Here is a 21,890-nt window from a genome sequence, read left to right as displayed (position 1 = left end):
ACATATACAGTAGTCGGACAGACAGACATATAGAGAATGATATTCATTCTTATAACGGGCAGATCAAATACTGATCCACATGCATGCACAGTGTGCAGATTAAGGCAATCCCTTGCTGTAGGGGCTTAGTTGACATCTCTATCTAAGCTCAGCGTTCTTCACCTCCCTCGATTTTCTTCATCTCCTTTTATCAAACTTCCCCAACACCATAAAAAGCAATGACCAGGAGATGTAGCGCGCCGGACACCTCCATCCTCCGAACGTTCGCAGTGGGTTTGTCCTCAAAATGTTCCCAGCCAAGATGATACTTTCCACTAGCAAACCTTGTTGCACAGCGCAGACAATATTATACACACACACACATGCACACACACACACGTCTGATACATGCTCAAGTTGCCTTATTTACAATAAACCGATGGTTTCCAGGTCTCAGTGGTTAAAAAATGTAAATTGTTTTGAAATGACTGCATACGCTTCATCCTGAATCTACGTGGGTGTATACTGTATTTGACGTAATCCTAGCAGATAGGTTATGTTTTAAACACCGCCACTGCGTAACTCGGAGATGACAAAAACCCACATATGAGGAAAATGTTCTCTCATGATGGTCCTGATTTGATTGAGAGTGATGCTTCAATGATGACTCCACTACAGTAGTTTAGCTTTGGGGAGGATGAAGATGAAGTTGTCCCTAACGCTGCACCTTCTTAACTTGTTTCCACAGCTGATGGGAAGTGTGCGTGTATAGCATGAGCACGTACTAGAATGTGTCTCTCACAGGTAAGAGCTGCAGCCAGGCTGAATAATTTTGGGAAGATATAGGAGGGCCACTAGTTTCTTGCTCCCATGGGTGATCTTAAATAGTTCATGCATGTTAGTGACCGTGAGCACAATGATGTCGCAGCGGAGTGTACGTCGCTCGCAGAGGAAGACATGCAGTCTTTGTGGCACATGCATGAGAGCGCCTGCATGCATGCAAGAGGTTTCACTGGCTCGTCAGCTTGGTAATGAATGTTGTAATAAGTTGCTGACTGGTAGGGGTCAGCAGATGTGAAAGGATGTGTGTATATCTTGGATGCAAAAGAGTCTGATGAATGTCTGAGTTTCATATGGCACTTGATTGTGTTAGTGCTAGTAAGCATCGTGTGTTATGTAAGAATCTGGTGGTGAAAGGGTTAGAGCTCAGGGCTGGGCCGCATTACATGAAGAGTGGGCAGGGTGGGAGAGAGAGAGGCAGTGTGTTTGAGGAGTGAGAGGGCGAGAGAGGAAGAGAGGGGGAGTGTGACAGGGGTGCAGAGAGAGAGAGAGATGGAGAAATAGAGTGAGAGAGGTTAGGAGCTGCTAGTTGGCAAGATAATCAGAGAGGGGACACTGATTCAGAGCTTTGTGCACAGCTGGTGTGATGGGTGAAGAAGCTGCGGGCGAACACTGAGTGGACAGACAGTGACACGAGTGCTGGGCAAAGTGCCTGCACGGTGGCGGGTAACTTGCTGGAGATTATCAAGCGAATAACCGTAACAAAGAGGGAACATTCTCAGATTACAGGAGGAAGACACGATTTGAACTGCAAACCGAAGGGATTAACAGACAGGATGCTGCTTCTAAAAACTGAATTTGGAGATAACCAGTGTGTGCACAGCTGTTAAAAGCATCTGATGGATGAAGAAATGAGAGCAAGATTATTCTTTTTTCAGGTTTTACAATTTTTCTGTACAACTTGGTAACATTTGGCATTATTAAAAAAAAAAAAAAATCTGCGTTTTTTTTTTTTTCCCAGTCTGTTACATTTGGACCCGAATGGTTGTGAGATTTCACACCTTTGCAGAACAGTTTGTCCTGTACATTCGGATGCAAAGCTCATGATGTGATTTTTTTTTGTTTTTTGCATGTTTATAAAGTGAATCTTGATAAAACTTGAATGCATGAAAATTTGAGGACGACACTGTACATCTCCACGAGTGACACAACTATGGATTTCCTAAACAAACAAAAAGAAGCGGATTACAAACTGAGGAACCGAGTGTGTCCTGCCTGGTTGACAGTCCCGATGAGGTGTGTGAATCATGTGGTCCAGTGAGAGCATGGAGCCGGAGAAAGCTCACACTCAGAGCAGCTTCTTCACCAAGGTGGATGTACCTGACCATGCTCATTACATTGTTGCGATTTTCGTCTTTGTCATCGGGGTGCTGGGCATCACAGGCAACGCCCTGGTAATGTTTGCCTTCTATAGGTGCGTATATGTGTGTGTGTGTGTACGTTTCTTTGTTATTGTCAGTGGGTTCACTCTGAGCTTTAAAAACAAATCAAGCCTCATGCAACTGTACGTACAATATGAGTCGCTGTGTTAATCAGAGCCCCAAGGTGTTGTTGTACTCACTCAGATGAGCTATGATCTGACAGAGAGCCAGACAGATGGAGAGACTGACGGCAAGTTTGATAATGAATAAAATCATCGTCGCCAAAAATCATCAAAGAGGAAAAAATTCAAACTAGGAATGAACTTTGATGCAAATATTCATCCACACATGCAGCAGGTGCAAGAGAGATTATTTACTCCCAAAATGCAAACTTCTTTTTAGATCGATTTGCTTCAGATGTACTCTTCTTATTTCCAGTTTGTCCCTTGAGCACAAGAAAACCACTAAATTCCTCTGACATAAACCCACCCAGCATTGTATTATATAATACAAGAATGCATGGAAAAAATGCATGAACAACTGAATCCCTTGTAAATCAGTATTTCTGTAAAAAAGTATTATATATTTCTCCACAGATGTAATGTACCGTGACAGTCAAGAGAGCTCCGCAGTGAAATTGGAATCATATGCACGAGGCAAAATCAAAGACGGAGGAATATCTTTATTTTATGTCATATTTCATATTGCATGTCAGTCTGAAAGGATGGGGAGGGGGCAATTCTAAACTTTCTGTGAGACGTCCAACAGGGAGCGTGTGAGTGCGTGTGTGTGTGTGTGGGTCTGTGTGTTATGTGTTGTGTAATTTGGAGACGAGTGACCTCTGAATGCGCTACTGACTGATCTCAACTGATTCACGAGGCAGAAATTGGGTCAAAGAGGGAGCGTGTGTGTTTGTGTACGTGTGCTTGTGTGTGTGTGTGTGTGTGTGTGTGTGTGTGTGTGGGAGGGTGGTCTTATCAAGAGCTTTTACACTCCATCTGCCCATAACAATAGATACATTATATAAATGTGTTGATCATTTGTGTTTACTGAATGCTAAATGCAGACAATATTACAGGTTCCAAGAAAAACGGGTGGGCGGGGTGGCGGGGAGGGGGCCGATGATACACGGGTACGGATGGATGTGGTTCAAGTTTGATGTTGCCTTATATGATAATTTTATAAGAATGGAGTGAATGCTGTAGTATTATGCACACGCATGCACTGACACACACACACACACTCACACACACATTGACACATGAGAAATGATATAACCACTCATACACACACACACACGATACAGTACAGTACAATACACACACAATTTCCATCACTCCAGAGGATATTGCATTGATTTGCATTATTTCTCTGGAGATTTGCCCAGCAGTGCCTTCTTCCATGAGCCTAAGCATAGTTTTATCACTTAATAAACTGATTGATCCCTGATAATTTGTTTTATTCATCATTATATTCCCTACTTTATGTCACTAGCTCCCTTTTTTCACTTAGTAAGTACAACCTGTCCCCTAACCCAATATAATTTTGTTACGCATTTTACCCATTTAAGCTAAGTAGGATCCCCTCCCACCTCTTCTTTAAATCCCAGCGCTTTATTAGTTAATTTTTGAGGACTGTTTTCGAAGCAAATAAATGACTGAATGAATAAATAAATGAGAATTATCATAAAGATTAAAGTCTGTGGCAGTAAAAATGATTTCGCAGTGTTTTCACTCACATATGCTGTGTTCTGAACACCTTGTTCTACCCAGAAAAAAACCCCAAAACTAAATGCATTTGTCAAAATCAATACCATAACACAGTAAATCTCATCGCTGATGCTCAAACATATCGATCATCTCTCTTCTTCCGTTCTGTGTCGCAAATATTTATTTACTGGTGCCTTACTGGTGTCGCCCTCTGGCTGAATGTGCAGAGCGATCAAAGGCTTCGCTCTATTTCTGCAAAAATTAACTTTGGAAGTAAATTTCTCTTAAGGGACGGAACACAACATCTCATAATTAACTTTCACAGCTTATTTGAAAATAATTCAGCTTTATGGGCAGACTAGACTTCAATCTTTATCTGAGACTTTTTTTCTATAATTCACAAGTAACCAAACATCAAATACAAATATACTAAATAAAAAGTTAATTAAGAATATTACTGTGAAGAAATTCTCCTCCCTGCCTGGCAGTTAAACACTGCCAGGCAGGCAGTGTCAACAATTAAAAATACACGGGTGCGCGCGCACGCACACACACACACACACACACACACACACACACACACACACACACACACACACACACACACACACACACACACACACACACACACACACACACACACACACACACACACCACACCCCGGGGGGACCACTCCAAAAGTTCTCCTTGTCAAAGTGTTCTCAGTGCTCAGGTCTGCAGCTTCAGCGGATCGTAAATGTTCACACAGATAAAAGACTTAAGAGATGTGTTGTTTTCCGATCAGGCCCGTGAGCAGCCAGTTACGATTCAGGAGAAACAGAAACAGACTTCATTCAAATAAATAGCTGCAGGAGCAGACAGCGGGTCAATGTGGTGCTTAATCAAGCTGGTATGACCATAGGTTCACACAGAGTTTAATGTTTCAACAGGGAGCTGCTAGCTAGCGTATGTGCAAGGTACGCATTCAGACAACAAATGTGTAAGTGCATACCTCGTGATGGCGTGACTCCTGCCTCCTCCTCGCTGAACAGGATCACACTCGGTTTGTGTGGGATTTGAAAATGTGTCATATAACAGATTTCAGATTGCATCTCATTTGTAGAGCTCAACATGTTAGTGCATTTAGCGTGTACTGTGCAGTAAAGCAGTATCCGTCCCGAGGGAGTCGTGTAAGAGAATTTAAAATACTTGGACAGCAACATGAGTTCTGATGAGCTTAATAGCCTCACGCAGCACTCACAGTCTGAACACAACATGCAGCATTTGCAGCATGACGGGCTCCTGTACGAACAACCTTACTAATCAAAGAGCATTTCAGATTTGAGACCCGTTTATGAACGTGTGAGAGTCTTCAGGATCAGCGGATGGATGTGTGCTACAGCCAGTCGATCTTAGGCTACCTTTAACTTCAGTTAAATATTAAGCTGCCCCTTTTTTCACCTACATTTTTTACAAGAGCCCTTTATTCAAAAACAATTCTAGTTTGTGGTATTCTGCTGTTTATGTGTACGACAAGCCTTACGGGAGCTCAGGGGATTCACCATCCAACAATGTGAAGTACCAGCAGAACTCAGTCGTTCCTAGTAAAACTGATGCCTACAACTAAGCAGAAGCAAAAGCTCAGGGCCATTGAGGGGGAAATGATGTGTATATTAATGTGTGTGTGTGTGTGTGTGTGTTTGTGTGCAGCAACAAGAAGCTCCGAAACCTGCCAAACTACTTCATCATGAACCTGGCGGTCAGTGACTTCCTCATGGCCTTCACACAGTCACCCATCTTCTTCATCAACTGCCTCTACAAGGAATGGGTGTTTGGAGAGATGGGTAACTCCGCTCTGTGCTATCACTCCACCGTCTACTCCCATGTTCTCTGCTGTCTTTTAGAGCTTCTTGAGTATGAAGGATTAAAACTGCATCAGATTCAACGGAAAACTGACCTCCGCATCGCATAGACACATAGACACTTTAGTAATTTGATTAATAATAAAGGTATGAATCATCATCATCAAATGTATTTATTTTCATATTAAGTTATTTCCCAAATCATTATTTGCGTTTACAATTTTACAGCTATTAATATATAGGTAAATGAATAGATTAATAAAATTGATATGCGTCAAGATTACAACACTATTTGACAAATAAACAAATGCGTATTTCTATTTTTCAGCAACTGTACTTTAACTGTACTAAACTCTTTTATTTCTATATTTGTTTGATTTTTAAAAAAATCTTTCTTTAATGTGTTTCGAGTTATTTTCAACCTCCATCATGCACGTTTTCCTGATGCAGGATAACTCAAAAAGGTGGTGGATGGATGTTTGTGTAAATCTATAGGATATTAGAAGACAGGACAGAGAACACTTGGATTTTGGGGCGAATTCAGAGTTCCAGATATGATGGCGTCATGTTGGTGGAGGCTGGTTGGTAAAAACTTGGTATCTAAATCTTCAATCCTTCCCTGCAGGCTGTAAGATGTATGCTTTCTGCGGGGCTTTGTTCGGCATCACCTCCATGATCAACCTCCTGGCCATCTCTATCGACCGCTACCTGGTGATCACCAAGCCACTGCAGGCCATCCACTGGAGCTCCAAACGAAGAACCACGCTGGCCATCGTCATGGTCTGGCTCTACTCTTTGGCTTGGAGTCTGGCTCCTCTGGTTGGCTGGAGTGAGTTCCTTCCATCCTTTCTGTCAGACATTTCTTTATTCGATGCAGAAGTGAAGCTTTCTAATACACACATTACTTGTTGTGTAAGAGGATTACTGCAAAATAAAAAAATATTGAAGTATAAATAACATGCTCTGAATTTGATAACTGACCAGATTTCGCTCTACCTCTGACTTCTAGGCTCCTACATCCCCGAGGGTCTGATGACATCATGTACATGGGATTATGTCACATACACGCTGGCCAACAGGAGCTACACAATGATGCTGTGCTGCTTTGTGTTCTTCATTCCACTGGGGATAATATTTTACTGCTATCTGTTCATGTTTCTGGCTATAAGGAAGACTGGCAGGTAAATCTCATACAAGAGCAAATGTCTGCAGCATTTTGCACTTGAGGTGACATGTATAAGTAATCTGAAATTTCATAAAATCCATACTGTCATAAACAACTTGAATTTTATTTTTGGAATCCTTTTTTTTTTTTTCTTAGAGAGGTGGAAAGACTGGGGACTCAGGTGAGAAAATCTACATTAATCCAGCAGAAGTCCATCAGGAGTGAGTGGAAGCTGGCGAAGATTGCATTTGTGGTCATCGTGGTTTATGTCCTCTCCTGGTCTCCGTACGCCTGCGTCACACTGATTTCCTGGGCTGGGTATGAAAACAACTTCAAATACTGTAGCTGTTGCTACATGTGCCTCTAGATTAGAATTACACACAAACACAAAGTCCTCCCAAGACAAGGTGACCGTCTCTGTGACTTTCAGCTCACATGAGAGGTCACAGAGCATATTTCTGCCTCTGTATATCTTTCAGCTCAGACTTCACGCTGCAAGGGTTTTTAATCAGATCAGATCAAATCAAATTTTGTATGTATACTGTAGCCCCAAATCACAAATCCCAATTGGCCTCCAGGGTCTGTGCAAGGTAATGCTGTCTGTCCTTCGACCCTCAGTTCAAGTGCAGAGATAGGCTCTTCCTTCTGCATGCTCCACTTGTTAACATGCTTAACATATTACTGCCATAAAAAGGCTTAAATATTTGAAGTTTTACATGGATACCGCTGAGAGTTTAAGGCAAATTTGCTACCATTTTCCTTTTTTGCCTGTATTTCTTGAAAACACGAGTGTTGGATAAAGATAAAGATGGCATTTACATCTTTTTAAGCCAAACATATCAAATTATTCAGTGTGGTTACACTAATAGACACATGCAACAATCTGAAAGAGTGGCACAGTGCCGACTGTAAGAAATAATTGTATCTTTATTGCCCATCTCTTCATTTCTCAATTCTGTGATTTATGTCAGCAGACTTTTCAGTGATAATCTAGAGACATTTGCCTCACTGTATTCAGTTGCAGCATCTTGAACCGCTTTATACTACATTACAACACAGGTAAACTACATTACATTAAAAATATATACTTTTCAAGCAGCGCCCCAATTATTTTGGGGGCATAAATTATCAATTTTACTCTCAAACGCTGAGACAAGCAACCTGCGGTAATGAAGCCTTAATGCTAAAGTTCAATGTGTCAGCTAATGTTTGACTTATAATGTTTGACTTAAATTTGGGTAGAAATGTTTCTCCAAAGTGACATTGAATATGTCGTTATATAATTTTTGAAGCCAAGTATCCCTGGATGATTGACATACAACAGATGGTGAGGTTGCTCATGTGTCCTCTACTTATCCAACACGTACTTAACAACATCTCTCCTGATGCATACAGTGGCTGCAGATGTGTGGATGGGTGTAGAGCTGCAACTTTGAACTTTGCTTTATATCCTCTGCTCATTCATAGGGCGAAGTCTGTACCACAAACACACACACACACACACGCATACACACACAAACAGATGGATTTAAGCACCCCTCCGTGGCAGCAGGCACATTTTGGCTCATCCCTGAACCATTTTGACCCTTGATTATGTAACATAATAGCAAGAGATAAAGGGAACTTCAAGCTGTGGTGGTTGGCTTTTTTGTTGTTGTCGCACTACAAACGAATGAGTACAGGATTATTATTTATTTTTTATCAAACTACATAGAAAGACATTCCATTAGTTCTTTTTCTGTACGTCTGTCTTTTCCAGGCATGCTAACATCCTGTCGCCATATTCCAAGGCTGTCCCTGCCATTATAGCAAAAGCCTCCACTATTTACAATCCTTTCATCTACGCCATCATACACAACAAATACAGGTAAACTCAGGTCATGACATTTGATTTTTTTGTTTTTCTTTTTTTGTTGTTGTTACATTGTAATCGTTTGAAACTAAACTGAGCTTTTGTATGTCTCTTAAGGATGACTCTGGCAGAGAAGTTTCCATGCTTATGGTTTCTGTCTCCCACCGCTCGGAAAGAATGCATCTCCTCCTCCATCAGCGAGTCCTCTTTCAGAGACTCCATCATCAGTAGACAGTCCACAGCCTCAAGGACTCACTTTATTTCTACTAATTCTACTGACATGGTAAGTGGATGAGAGTGATTTTTCTACCAACTGTTGGTAACCTTTAAGATGTCATGTCATTAATGTAAGAGGACCAACATTGATCTGGCTTTATTTTCGCCTTTTCAGAGAGATATATTTAACCCTTAAATACCGGTGCCGTTCAGGTCAAATTTGAGCCGTTTTGACTTATGACAGTAGTAAAAACACACTAAACGTCATTCTTTAAGCCTGAAACTTGATGACTTTTCCTGAAGTGGGTTGTACTGGAAATGACAGAGGGGCTGAGAGGACTCATCTCATGAGCTGGGTCAGGTGCTGCTGAAGAAAAAAATCACAATGTTTGGCACTGTGAGGAGGAACAAACTTGAGCTGCCACGTGCCCTAACTGCAACAAGGGGAGGAGAGGTCTTTTCTTCTATGTGTGCCTTTACTCAGGACACCACAGTAGTCTCATACATGCCGAAGAAGAACAAGAATGTGATCCTCATGCGCAAACTACATAAGGCTGCAGAAGTGAGCACTCGGGAAGACAGAAAACCTGCTATCATCCTTGACTACAATGCCAAAAGGGCAGAGTGGACAATCTTGCTAAAGTCACAGGCACATACAGCTGCAAGAGGAAAACCGCCCACTGGCCCCTTGTCATATTCCTCAACATCATTGACGTATCCATGCACAATGTATTTGTGATTTGGAGTGAGCTAAACCCAACCTGGCGGGCAAGCAAGGAGAACTGGAGGAGGTTCTTTTTGGAGGAGCTTGGAAAGGCCCTTGTGTGGGTTCTCTCTGGTACTCCAGCTTCCTCTCACAGTCCAAAGACATCAAGAGGGGACGAGGCTGATTGATACTCTAAATTGACCGTAGGTGTGACTGTGAGTGTGAATGGTTGTCTGTCTCTATGTGTTGGTCCTGTGATGGACTGGTGACCTGTCCAGGGTGAACCCTGCCTGTCGCCTGAAAGCTGCTGGGATAGGCTCCACCTTTAATAGGAATAAGCGGAAGAAAATAGATGGTTGATGGATGGAATAGAATAAATTCAAATCAATATGACTTTTTTTATTACATGAAATTATCCTGTGTAATAAATATTCTTCTCCAAAATATGTATTTCACCAATCACAAGTGGTGTTAAAACTTAAAAAAATGCACTTTCCCTGCCCTTTGAAACATTCAGGAAGGACGAATCAATCATTTTCTGAAGTAGCAAACGTCATTTAAACACTATGAACAGGTTTGGGGTTTTAACTTTACTGAAAATACTTGCTACAAGGGCAATTCTTGGGCCTGGTCAATTTTGACCCGGACCATACTGTGAAGGTAAGGGATTTGAACAGTATGTGAGGGTTAAATCGATGTTTTTTAAATGGATTTACATAATTGCATACTTACCCGAGGAGAGATCATCACAACTGAGATGGGATGAGTTCTATTGTGTCCTGCAGGTGTTGAAAGATGTAGAAATGGAGCATTTGGGGAGGAAATCAGGTGATTCCTTCAGAAGCGTGTCGTCGTACAATCAATCTTGCAGAAGAAAGTCCCATAAGAAACAATTAGAGCGGAAGAACACCAAGACCAATAAAGTGGAGAAGGTGAGAAAACCCAACATGGGAAAGTCCACTAGTTTATGCTTTGTGTCATCTATGAAACTGCTGTTTTGTTTTGTTTATTTGGCATCATATTGCTTACGTGTTTGCATTAATTATATATTATTTCCCTGCATGCATTCATTCAGTCATGCTTTCACATCTTGCAACTGATTTTGCTCTTATGCACATTTATTTGTGTTTGTATGTCTTTTTTTTTTTTTCATTGCCAGCATCCATGTACCGTGAGTGACTCATCCAGCACCTGTGACCATGAACTGGTTTCTAGTTCTCTCACCACCGCCACTCTCCCCCTGCTAGTTCTTACCAGGAGGCGGAGTCAGAGTCTGACCACTAAGATGTCAGATGCTGGGGAGGAGAAAGGCAACATCACCGATAGGCTCAGCAACCACAAGAGCAACTCTGTCGACTCTCTGAGTTTTGGAAGAATATCATCAACTGAGCCAAAGTGGCATGAGGGCGTTCCACGCATAATTGTCATCAGTCCGACATCTGAAAGCAGCCTCATGAACCATGACAGTGTCGGCTTGGAGGACAGTGCTGAGGCAATGGAGAACAATGTCTTTGTCAGCTTAAACTTCTCCTCGGAAGTCTTTGAGGCAGTGGAGTTACTATCTTGACCCATTAAGAGTCCCTTGACTTACCAGCCTTCTACTCTTCTCCGCTACAACTGTATGATGTATAGAATTTTAAACCAAAACACGCGCTTCACTTCAGGTACTGGTATTTGATCAACTTCCATTTCACGATCCTGAAAATCATTTTATGCATTTGCAAACCACAGCGAGCACACAGACACGTAAGACGTTATGTTTCTCAAGAACAAAGTGGCAGTCTGTTACCTTTAACCTCAGCTTTCGCTCTGGTTGATGGAAGACAAGACGACATGAACAATGAAAAGACATAACCGGCTTTGAATATGAAACAAGACTTTTTTAAAAATCTATGAAATAAAAAGCATAGCAAGATATTTTCACGAGCTCAGGTCGCACACTTGAGCGTCTCATCCTTCACGCTGCTATTCAAGCCAACAGAAGAATTTGTAGCCAAAGTGAGATTTGGAGGAAAACGCATTTTCTGGAACTTATGTGCTGACCTCTCCAATACCAGACTGCAGTTGAGACTCACAGGTGGCTCGTTAGCTTAGCGATTAATTGTTGCAGATAAAAAGTGTAAGCTTACAGTATCTCCTCCAAAAGTTGTCCAGTACAACTTGTTTTAGAAATATGACCAGGAAATAACCATTTGAAATCAGTAGTCAACCAATTTTTCAGTGCAGATGCCAATATTTGGAGAGCAGGCCAGCCGATGGCAGGTACTCTTTGGAATGCTGATACATTGTTTCTGTTGCAGAATGTGAGAATTTAACAATAATAACCAATGAGAAACAAAATTGCTGAACTTATATGAACACTGATGTTGACACAAATAATAACTTGGTAAAAAAAAGTGTAAACTCTCACTGATAAGTAGATGAACAATAAATAATTAATGTTAGTGTATACCGTGGCACCCAGCCAATATAATCTCTCTTTTCTTGGTCCTAAAGTACTTTATTATGAATATTATTTGAATATTATATGCTGGACAATCCAAGACCCTGATCCTTATCTATTTGATGACTTGGATGGAGCGATCCTGACCTGCATACCCGCTACCCTAAACATTGCTCTGAGCTAACCAGGTGTCAGCTGCTCTCTGTGGGTCTCAGCTTTCGAATGCACACACGGCAGAAAGACGGGTGCATAAATGTTTGGCTGGCTCAGAGGAGGATGGTGAATAAGTCCCAAAAAGTGAGTGTGTTCTTTGAGAAGAGGACACTTGCCATGGTTATTAATTTGTTCTTCTGAGGCCTCTGATAAACATGTTATCTCATCAACATTGCACACCCGTTATCACACATAACTTGTCAGAACAAGGTCATCATCCAAGGAAAACACAGTGAGTGAATCAATGGTTGTCAGCATTTGTTGAAAGTATACATAACTCTTGTCTCATGGTCATAGTTCCTCTTGGCAATGTGGACCTTCCAAGTTTTCACTGGCAGGGAGACACAAGCCTAAGGACACAAGTCAAATCCATTTCTGAAGTGCAGTCATGAATCCTCTTCATTTTCTTTTTGGTGACATCTAATGTCTAAAAGTGTGTAACGAACTCTCCATATCTCCCATTTATATTGAAAAAAAGGTACTATTCCTACTGTATTTGTTGCTTGTGAATTCTGCCATGTTTTTGCCGCTGATCTGACTGTGTGCTTCAAACAGGGAGGAAGCACAGGCATTTATAGGCCACAGACAGTTACTGTTTGATTGGTTATTTTCATAAATTCATTCTGCTTGTTCAGGCAGACTCTCCTGTCAATCGCTGGCAGGTTCTCTTGTTTTGAGATGGCTATATCCATCAAATGATCACTGAACCATCTGACCTTTATTCTGAGAGCTGACTTCCATCATTTGATACTTGTTCATCAACTGTCAGATGGAAATGGCACTTTTTCCATGTTAATAATCTTAACATCCTACTTGGAGTAAAATGTCGCCAACCTGAAGAGTGCATTAAGATTCTGATGAGCCAGCAGCAGAGACGTGTCACCTGTATCCTCATGTCTAAGTGGCGTGTCAGTCCAGTCAACCTTCTCACTATCATGCAACGTAATGCATCATATAACTGAATGTTCCTCGCTAAATGAGCTCATGCAATGCTCAACATTCCTCTTGCCGCTGGTTAAACCTTTCCACATTTCAAAGTAAATGGATTTTGTGTCTGTGGCGAGATTCTCATGCTGCCCGGATGATGCTGATGCTGATGATGAGATTTAGACCGGCTGGGGCGTCTACAGTTCTCCTGGTTAGTTCTCTGCTAGATTAAATGTGTCCCTTATCAGACCAAATTTGATAAAAGATTTTTGATTTGGATGTGGATGGAAGAATTGACATAAGCATGTCGACAGTTGTTTGCTATCTCCCAGAGGAGGAAGGCAGAATTTCCAGACTTCATATAATTTTTGTTTTTGCACATTTAATGAAAGTATTTTTCAAATGATTTGTACATTAGCATGCATAAAGATTCAAGTACATTTAAAAAAAAAAAAAATTCCAAAAATTGGATTACAGCACCAGTGTCACACAACATTCAATTTTACCCTGGGAGACTTTTGAATATGATTTCTCTTTTAAATAGTTATGCGTAAAGCCTATGTTTTATGCCCCATCCCCCCCTTAAATGTTGTGTACATGAGAAACAATACTGTATGTAATAATATGACGTTTAGTATTTGAATTGCGCCTCACAAAGATAAAGGGAAGCTGATGATTCAGAGTAAATAAATCTGCATGTTTGTTTTGGATATATCTGCTTTTGTTTGTTGCGTCAGTACCATTGGCTTAAGGTCCAATTTTAGCATGTGAAGTCTGATTTAGCGTCATGTTCATCTGTCACTTCTGTACCTTGTTTTGACAGCTATCAACCCAACGCCACAGAGGAGCCAGAGGGAGACTGTAGAGAGGAGTTGATGCCTCACAATAAAATGTCTTCATACAAATATTTTTACACATTTAATAATTTTAAATTGTCTCTAATTATGAAGAAACCCCAGGGCCACTCAAGACATCATTGGACCCTGAGTAAAATGTGATTTTTAGGGCCCCCATCACTGCTAATAATAACTGTAGTCGATCATTCACGTTCCCACTGTAAATTGATTACCCAATTTCTCATCTGTTATCACAAGTAAACGTTTGGGGAAAAAGTGTGAAAACCTCGTGTTGTAATTTATTCCTAATCCACCGAGAGATTCTGAGCAGCCATGGAAGCAGATAAATAGTTTTATAAACCTGCACAGTAGCAAAAAACTTCTCAATTACTATGTGGCAAAGTCTGCAGCACCCCCTACTGGCCAAGCTGAGAAGCAGTGAATTACATGATTTTTTCACGGAGGGTCACGCATGTCTTGGCATTCCTCAATGGTGAAGTGCTGGACTTGTCAGAGCAAAGCGGACACCTGCTCAGGGACATGCAAACACATGGATACGCAACGCACAGATGTACACAACAGACACGTTTATATTCGGTGCATGCGATGAGATTGATGAATGATTGTTGCTGGCAGAGCTGGAACATATCAGTTATTATATTATAACAAGAGTCAACACAAGAGGGCAATGAAGCCCTTTATGTCATTTAGTCAAGCAGCACAGACACATGCTTGTCTCTTGGTGGTGGCACAGACAGGCGTGAAGGGAGAACTTTATCCTCAGTAACCCTTCAACAAATGACTGAGTCGCCCAGGGAATGAGAAGCAGTTATGATGTCACATATTTTGGCAGCTGGGGGGGGGGGACTTTCTATCAGGAGGGCTAACACTTTTTTGATTGGCTAGTTGATGAGAGAAAAATCATCCCTGAACATTTTGTACCTCATTTAATCAATTGATTTTCATAAGATTTTTTTTTCTTTTTCCCTATACACAATCTTAAATTGTACATAGTTTGTAAGCTGATAAAAAAATTGCAAGTAAGACAATTACTTGCTTGGACACTGAACTCTCATGTGACGGCTTACATCATCTCAAATGACCAATATGTAAAATAGAAGCTTAAATGTAATTAAAAAAAATCGAGATAGCTGTTACAATCATTGAAAACAGCTCTGTAACTTTTTCATCCAAGTAAATGTCTGATATTGACGTGGAGTTACCAGGTCACGTTTCATGAAAACTGGTTGAAAAAGGAGAAGAAAAAATAGAATAGATGGAGCTCTAAAAATGTGTAGAAAGAAGGATTTTTGTTTTTGTTTTTTCTGTCTGGTAATCTGGTTTCAATTTGAAGTCCCTCTAACAATTTTTTTAAGTCAATTAAAATATAGATTGGAAAAAAAAAAAACAGTAAAAAACACCCCAAAAATTATACAGCTGCCTTCAGTTAAAAAAAAAAACAACCAAAAAACCTGTCCACGAATGACATGAAATGCTGAAAATAGAAATATTCGCGATCAGGCATGAGAAGGTAACTTTCCCGCAAGCTCATTGGCTGTAACGAGGTCACTACCGTGAGGTCGGTGGGTGACAGTGACATCAAAGGTGGACTGAGAAACACAAGCAACAGACTGCACAGTGTGAGTGAACACCCACAAAACTCTAGAAGCTGTTTGATTTGGTGACATTTTTTTGGTTAAACGTTTGTGAGAGTGTTTTTAAACTCCTGAGTAAAGCTAGCTTGAGAGGTCGAGCTGCCCGAGGTAGGTGCTAAGCTAGTGCTTGACTAGGGAAATAAGAACCAAATAGAAAGCTTTCATGTACCAACTACTCAAACCAGGACATTTTCCAACTACACCAAGCATTTTGGATATGGCGCTGTACATATGTCTGGGGCAGATTAACCAGGTTCCAGCATGGTTACATACATAAACCATCTCCCCAAAGGTCCAAAAATACTTGAAAGTTGAGAAATTACTGAAATTGATCCCAGTTTTTTTTTTAGATTTTTATGAAATTGTACATATTGAGACACACTGCTTTAGGATGTCACTGGATCTCTCAGTTTGTGTGTGTGTGTGTGTGTGTGTGTGTGTGTGTGTGTGTGTGTGTGTGTGTGTGTGTGTGTGTGTGTGTGTGTGATGTCAACTATGGCCTTCACTTAAGATCTGTTCCAGACTGGAATGGGTTCTTCGTTTGACCTGAATCTCCACTACATTTTTACAAAAGCCTGCTAACATCCAAACAGACAAGCAGCCACCAGTAAAACGCAACCTCTCTGACGTAATAAATAGTGGGACGTATAGACTGTATTTACACACAAACACCCACCCACACACACACACACACACACACACACACACACACACACACACACACACACACTGAGAGATCCAGTGACATCCTCAAACTCACGAGTGTCAATATGTACAATCTTATAAAAAACCTCTGCTCCGTTTAAAGCAGATGCTTTGAACTCCCTTTGAGACCTTGATGAAAATCTGCCTCTGGTCACTGATATATTTCGCTGTATTTAAGAGAACATTTATCAGGATCATGTTCCCTTGGTGATATTTGTGAACCTCAAACAAATTCAAAGGTCTGTTCCGATCACATGCTTACTGAGTTAAAAAAAAGACAAAACGGCACCTCTCTGTTTTGCATACAGCAAATGATACATGACACGCTCCAATTATGCCATTATTTTAAAAAGCCACTGCCAATTTCCATCCATCATCCATCCATTTTCTATACTGCTTGTCCGTTAAGGATCGGGGGGCAGGGGGCTGGAGCCTACTGCCAGTTTCAAATTAGGAAAAACATAAAATGGGAGTGTTTCATCCCTGCCCACAATTTTTTTTAAATTTTCCAGCTACAATAGCTGCTCAACTCCTGTTATAGTTTGGGTCAGGGATGTTCATTAACGTTGTACTCAAAATCTTTGAAAAGAGGCAACTGGAACACTTTGTTTTTCCATAAAAATGCTATGTCACATTTGTGGATTGGACCCAAACCCAGACACACACACACACACACACACACACACACACACACACACACACACACACACACACACACACACACACACACACACACACACACACACACACACACACAAAAACGAAGTTCCTAGAACGATGGCTAGCAGGATGAACCGGGAGAAGAACTTAGCATGAAAGGTGTGACAAAACACAGAGGAGTCGACAATGAACTAAACTATAAACTCAGCTAATCACACAACAAGAAACGGCTTTGATTGCCAGGATAGGGAAGGATCTGATTGGATAAGAAACACTGGGAACAAGTACAATAAGTAAAAACCAGAGTGAAGAATAAATTCTGGCCCGGATGTGGCCCACATCAGAGCCACAAGAGTCAGACGTGGCCCGGATCAGGCCCGCATTAGTCTAGTAGTTATTTATAATGTTCAGTCAACCATAATGTACAATTTGTTCTCTTTCTGTATCTGGAAATGTAATGTGTTCTCCTTGGTGCAGTGTAAATATTGTTTTTAGCTGATGTGAAATTTTGAAAAAAAAAAATTTTGGTACAAAAAAATAATTTGCCTGAGGCTGGTGCTACTAATCAGAGTTTCTTCTCTGAAGGAAAGTGTGTTTAATAATCTTCCTCTAAATGGGACATTGAAGGGAAAGTTAGCAGGTAAAGTCTTGTAGGCTGGATCGTCGAAATTTCTGTACCGTTCCTTTGCGAACATTTTTCCTGTTAAAGTACGGCTTTTATATTGACCCCAACATGACTCTCTGAGAGAGGCTGTGGGTGTGTGCTTGCACCTGTATGTTCATGTCACTGTATGGCTGGATTTCATTTTTTTTCTTACAGTTTATCCTCCCTGAGATGCACAGTAATTTAGGCTGAGCTGTCTGTCTCCCAGTGTGTTAGTCTGTCTATGTCTGTCTGGCGGGCCAGGGAGCAGGGATAAATATTTTCCACTGTGAACGCGAGCAGATATAAACAGTGAATGAGCTCAGAGACAAGATTCAGGGTTCTCATCGTAAGCTCATCTCTGGATGCCACGCATGTCAGCATTTATCTTGGGACAAAAACTGAATCTTACCAATAACATATGACTTTGTGTGGGTTGTTTATCTCCCCAGGGTTAGTCACACTGGCTTGACTTAAATTTTTTTTGCTTATGTTTTTTATTCTGACTTGATATCCTTGAGGTTGTCCCAACATCACGGCTGACTGTGTCACAAGATGGAGGACAAGTTGATTGTGGCTGTGTGTGGGAACCTGGTGCTACATGACACTACGTGTCAAAATTACAAGAACCGGTTGAATTAGTTGGTGTCCATTCGTGAAATTCTGTCACCGATCTTAGCTAGCAGGTCAAGAAATTGGCCAGTCAACATCCGAAAATACCGCTGGAAGTGGCAGTTATCCAGATGCAGCCCCTGGAGGAGCTCAATTCACCGAGCTGTGCTCACCTCCAGATGGTGTTGATAACCCAGATACGATTCTTTGAATATCCATGGTGAAATGGCCGAAAGAAACGTTGCTGGAAATAGTCACTACTCGGGCAAGTGAGTGAATTCGCGTGTTCGTGCGAATGACACAAATGGACACTAAAATGATCCGACGGTCAAATTCGCCGCAATAACGCAACGCGAAATTCACATTCGTGTTTGGTATGAACACACAGAGTGGAGAGCAGAGGAGGATTTTCACATTTTTAGTGTGTAAAAATCAAATAACTCAGCATATGTTGGTCAAAAGTGGAATGTAATATCATTTTATTGTAGGGATTTTTGTCAGGAATCCAGCAGTGTGTTTTTTGAAGCTGTGGGAGTTTTAGTTTAGACATGAGAAGCGAGTGTTTGAGAGTATGTACCAAGAGGAGACAGCCTCCCCACTGGTTTACATTGTAAGCGAAAAATGTGTCTCCAACTTTGTGGCCTTATAAAATCCAAACTGTTAGCGCTATATAAAAACTTTTAGCAACTTTTGATCCTCAAAGTGTCCTGTGTCATGTATTAAATTTTGGAAGCCATTGTATCTCCGGGCTCAGGCCCTAATTAATATCAGTGTTCATTTCTTCTGTCATGATGTTATAAAGCATGGTTTAAAATGTAACATAAAGCAGCAGCAAATGCTTTTTCCGCACAATTTTGAGCTTGTAATTATTCACCGCTGCCTAACAGAACAATTTACCTCTTGTTTACTGTACATGAAAGTTGCGAAGTATGCTTCGAGTACATTCAAGGAATTTGGAAAAAAGTCATTTTAAATCAATGGTTGGCTATTGTCACTACAACAACACTGGGAACAACAGCAAGACCCCATGTGTGAATTGGTTAATGGTTGAGGGGGGAAATGGTGCGTGTGTGTGTGTGTGTGTGTGTGTGTGTGTGTGTGTGTGCACGTGCACACGGATGTATGAGCAGCTGGTGAAATAGGGGCATTGGGTTGGTGTCCCTTTTTATTCACAGGGATGATGCATTTAATGTCATGTAGAGGAGAAGATTATCATACCACTAAGGGGTGGAGTTTGTTTCGTATGTGTGCGTGTGCGTGCGACTGTGTGTGTGTGTGTGTGTGTGTGTGTGTGTGTGTGTGTGTGTGTGTGTGTGTGTGTGATGGGGGGCTACTAAGCTGAGATCATTAAGCATGTGGAGAGGTGAGCATATGGGGATTGAATAGACTATTTGACAGAACAAAGGACTGGCAGAGTCTCTGAGGTTTTCGTTATACAACACATTATCTATTGTTAGTGTTCGATATCATTACCTCGAGGCCAAGCATTTCTTTTGTTCTCTGTTACACTTCTTTGCCTTTTTCAACAATAAAGCCAATTCATCAAATGTCTTATGATAATGAAACAGAGCGGTGGGTCTAAGGGAGGGCCCACAATCTAGAAATTGTATCTTCATGGTACTTTTTCATTCGTCGTTATTGTCATTGTAACCAGCTGAGTATCATCTGGATTGTTCACAAAAGGTGCTTTCAGACCAAGCAGTTACAGGAACTTCAGGGAAGCTCCCCCAAGAACTTCAATACCTCTCGGACACTTTTCCTGTTTGTTTTCATACGGCCAGTGGGAACGGACAAGGGATGGAAGCTGACCGACAGTGGATGAGGCCAAGTTCTCTCCACATTGCATTCTGTTTACAAGGCTTTAAGAAAAAAAAAAGGTTGGTTAAATTGTGGAGAGATTCTACAATGGGAGCTAACTTTCCTCAAAAATTACTGGAACTATATGAATGGGTCTATCAGGTTGTCCCATGAGGTAATTACTTGAAACAACAAGAAATTTGTCTTGTGAATTGCCAAAACAGAAAATAGTGTTACGAGTGTTAGCATGAGGTTTGAGGCTCTGACTGGTGGGTTACGTTAAGATAAGATTTCTCTGTCACCTCTGACGGCAGCTGCTTCCTGTTGTAGCGGCCAAATGTTAATATACCTGAAAAATTACCCTCCTGTTATGAGTATACTTCCAAAATCACATAACTTCCTTGTGACCTGTAAATGCTAATGCACTCTCTCCATGACCCGCTGCTGCCCTTGTTTATTTTAGACATACTGCGTTACATTATGTTTGCTCTAGACGAGAAAGAAAAGGATGTTGCATGACGTGAACAAACATTTTATTCACTGATCTGACTTATGTTTTGTTTAATTTCACCATCTGGGGAAAGGGCTCATTGCAAATCACGGCGGATTCCCTGGCAGCTGGTATTAATATGGTTTACACTGAGCCAGGCTAGGAACATTGACATTTACATTTTAACTGCCTTCATATTGTCCAACTCTGTCCCGGCTTACATATTTTTATATCATGGTGTACATTTGGGCACAGGAACTGTGCTATAATCACAGTTAAATAAGAAATTCATTACATCTGAACATCTAACGAAATTAAAACAACAACAACCTCTCTCTCAGGGGGCGGCATGGCACAGAGGTACAGTAGAGTGGACACCAAAGGGTCACTGTCACTGGTTCAATCCTCACTTCCAACCCGGTGACCATGTTGAGGTATCCTTGAGCACGATACTAAACCCCTAATTGCTCCTGATGGTCCTGCAATGGACAGGCGACCCATCCAGGGTGAATCCCGCCTCTTGCACAATGTCATTTGGGATAGGCTCCAGCCCCCCACGACCCTCGACGGATAAGCGGTATAGAAAATGAATGGATGGATGGAACTCCTCTCTCACCTTGGGTCAGTTGGCTCCTCCAGCAATGCATTTCCGATTTTATCCTCCTCCTTTATGTCTGCTAAGATCCTGTGTGCTTGAGAGATGGATTTGTGAGATCCCTTGAGAGAACAGGATCATGCTTGAAAACAAGATCAGGTATGGCCCCTGTGGTAGAACTGGTGTTGCCAAATCAATACCATTTTACATTTTAACTGCCTTTGTATTGCCCAACTCTAAACCAGGCACATCAAGTGTGCATAGGACTTTGCACAAGCGAAGCTTTAGCAAGCAGTATGTTAAGATATCCTTAGCAAGCATTGTGTGTTATGGTCTCCAATAGGGCACAACCACAGGTATTCCGGCATGGATGATGCTTTGCTTGAGCCACCAGGAGAGCTTATTTCTTTCTTTTCTATCGCCTTTTCTTGAACCATTATAAATTAGCTAAGTGGGTGAGACATCAGTCAAAGTTAAACAAGTGAGGAAGGTGTAATTTAATTAATTTGTTAGTCAGGGAAAACACATACTTGTTACCGAAGCTAAACTGCAAAGACTGTGGCTACTTAGCAAGCTAAATAAGCACAGTGCAGAAACGAGCCTTGCAAGTGACATCCTGGGCAGGGAGCAAGCAAGCTCTGCTC

The 21,890-nt window shown here is 41.3% G+C and overlaps 1 protein-coding gene across 1 annotated transcript; it reads left to right on the top strand.

Annotated features, from left to right (window-relative positions):
* The first annotated feature begins 1,249 nt into the window (after nucleotides 1–1,249).
* opn4xb (opsin 4xb) lies at nucleotides 1,250–14,318 on the top strand. Its single transcript, XM_086206261.1, has 9 exons — nucleotides 1,250–2,233; nucleotides 5,580–5,713; nucleotides 6,357–6,560; nucleotides 6,741–6,912; nucleotides 7,053–7,214; nucleotides 8,656–8,763; nucleotides 8,866–9,031; nucleotides 10,456–10,602; nucleotides 10,830–14,318. The coding sequence occupies exons 1-9, from the start codon at nucleotides 2,067–2,069 to the stop codon at nucleotides 11,235–11,237; spliced, it is 1,668 nt and encodes a 555-aa protein (XP_086062387.1). The 5' UTR covers nucleotides 1,250–2,066; the 3' UTR covers nucleotides 11,238–14,318.
* Nucleotides 14,319–21,890: the final 7,572 nt, after the last annotated feature.

This window comes from Aulostomus chinensis, chromosome 6 (assembly GCF_037954235.1).
Source record: "Aulostomus chinensis isolate RoL2024-O1b breed Wild chromosome 6, RoL_Achi_v1.0, whole genome shotgun sequence".
In the NCBI taxonomy this organism is placed as follows: Eukaryota; Metazoa; Chordata; class Actinopteri; order Syngnathiformes; family Aulostomidae; genus Aulostomus; species Aulostomus chinensis.
The sequence above is the reverse complement of the archived record's forward strand: the minus strand, read 5'-3'. Positions and strand labels throughout refer to the sequence as shown.

Bases quoted from the DNA above. Each gene is read 5' to 3' on its own strand.
- opn4xb (XM_086206261.1), top strand. From the start codon at position 2,067: ATGTGGTCCAGTGAGAGCATGGAGCCGGAGAAAGCTCACACTCAGAGC. The intron at 7,215-8,655 runs GTATGAAAACAA...TGTCTTTTCCAG, and splicing joins ACACTGATTTCCTGGGCTGG to GCATGCTAACATCCTGTCGC. The intron at 8,764-8,865 runs GTAAACTCAGGT...ATGTCTCTTAAG, and splicing joins ATCATACACAACAAATACAG to GATGACTCTGGCAGAGAAGT.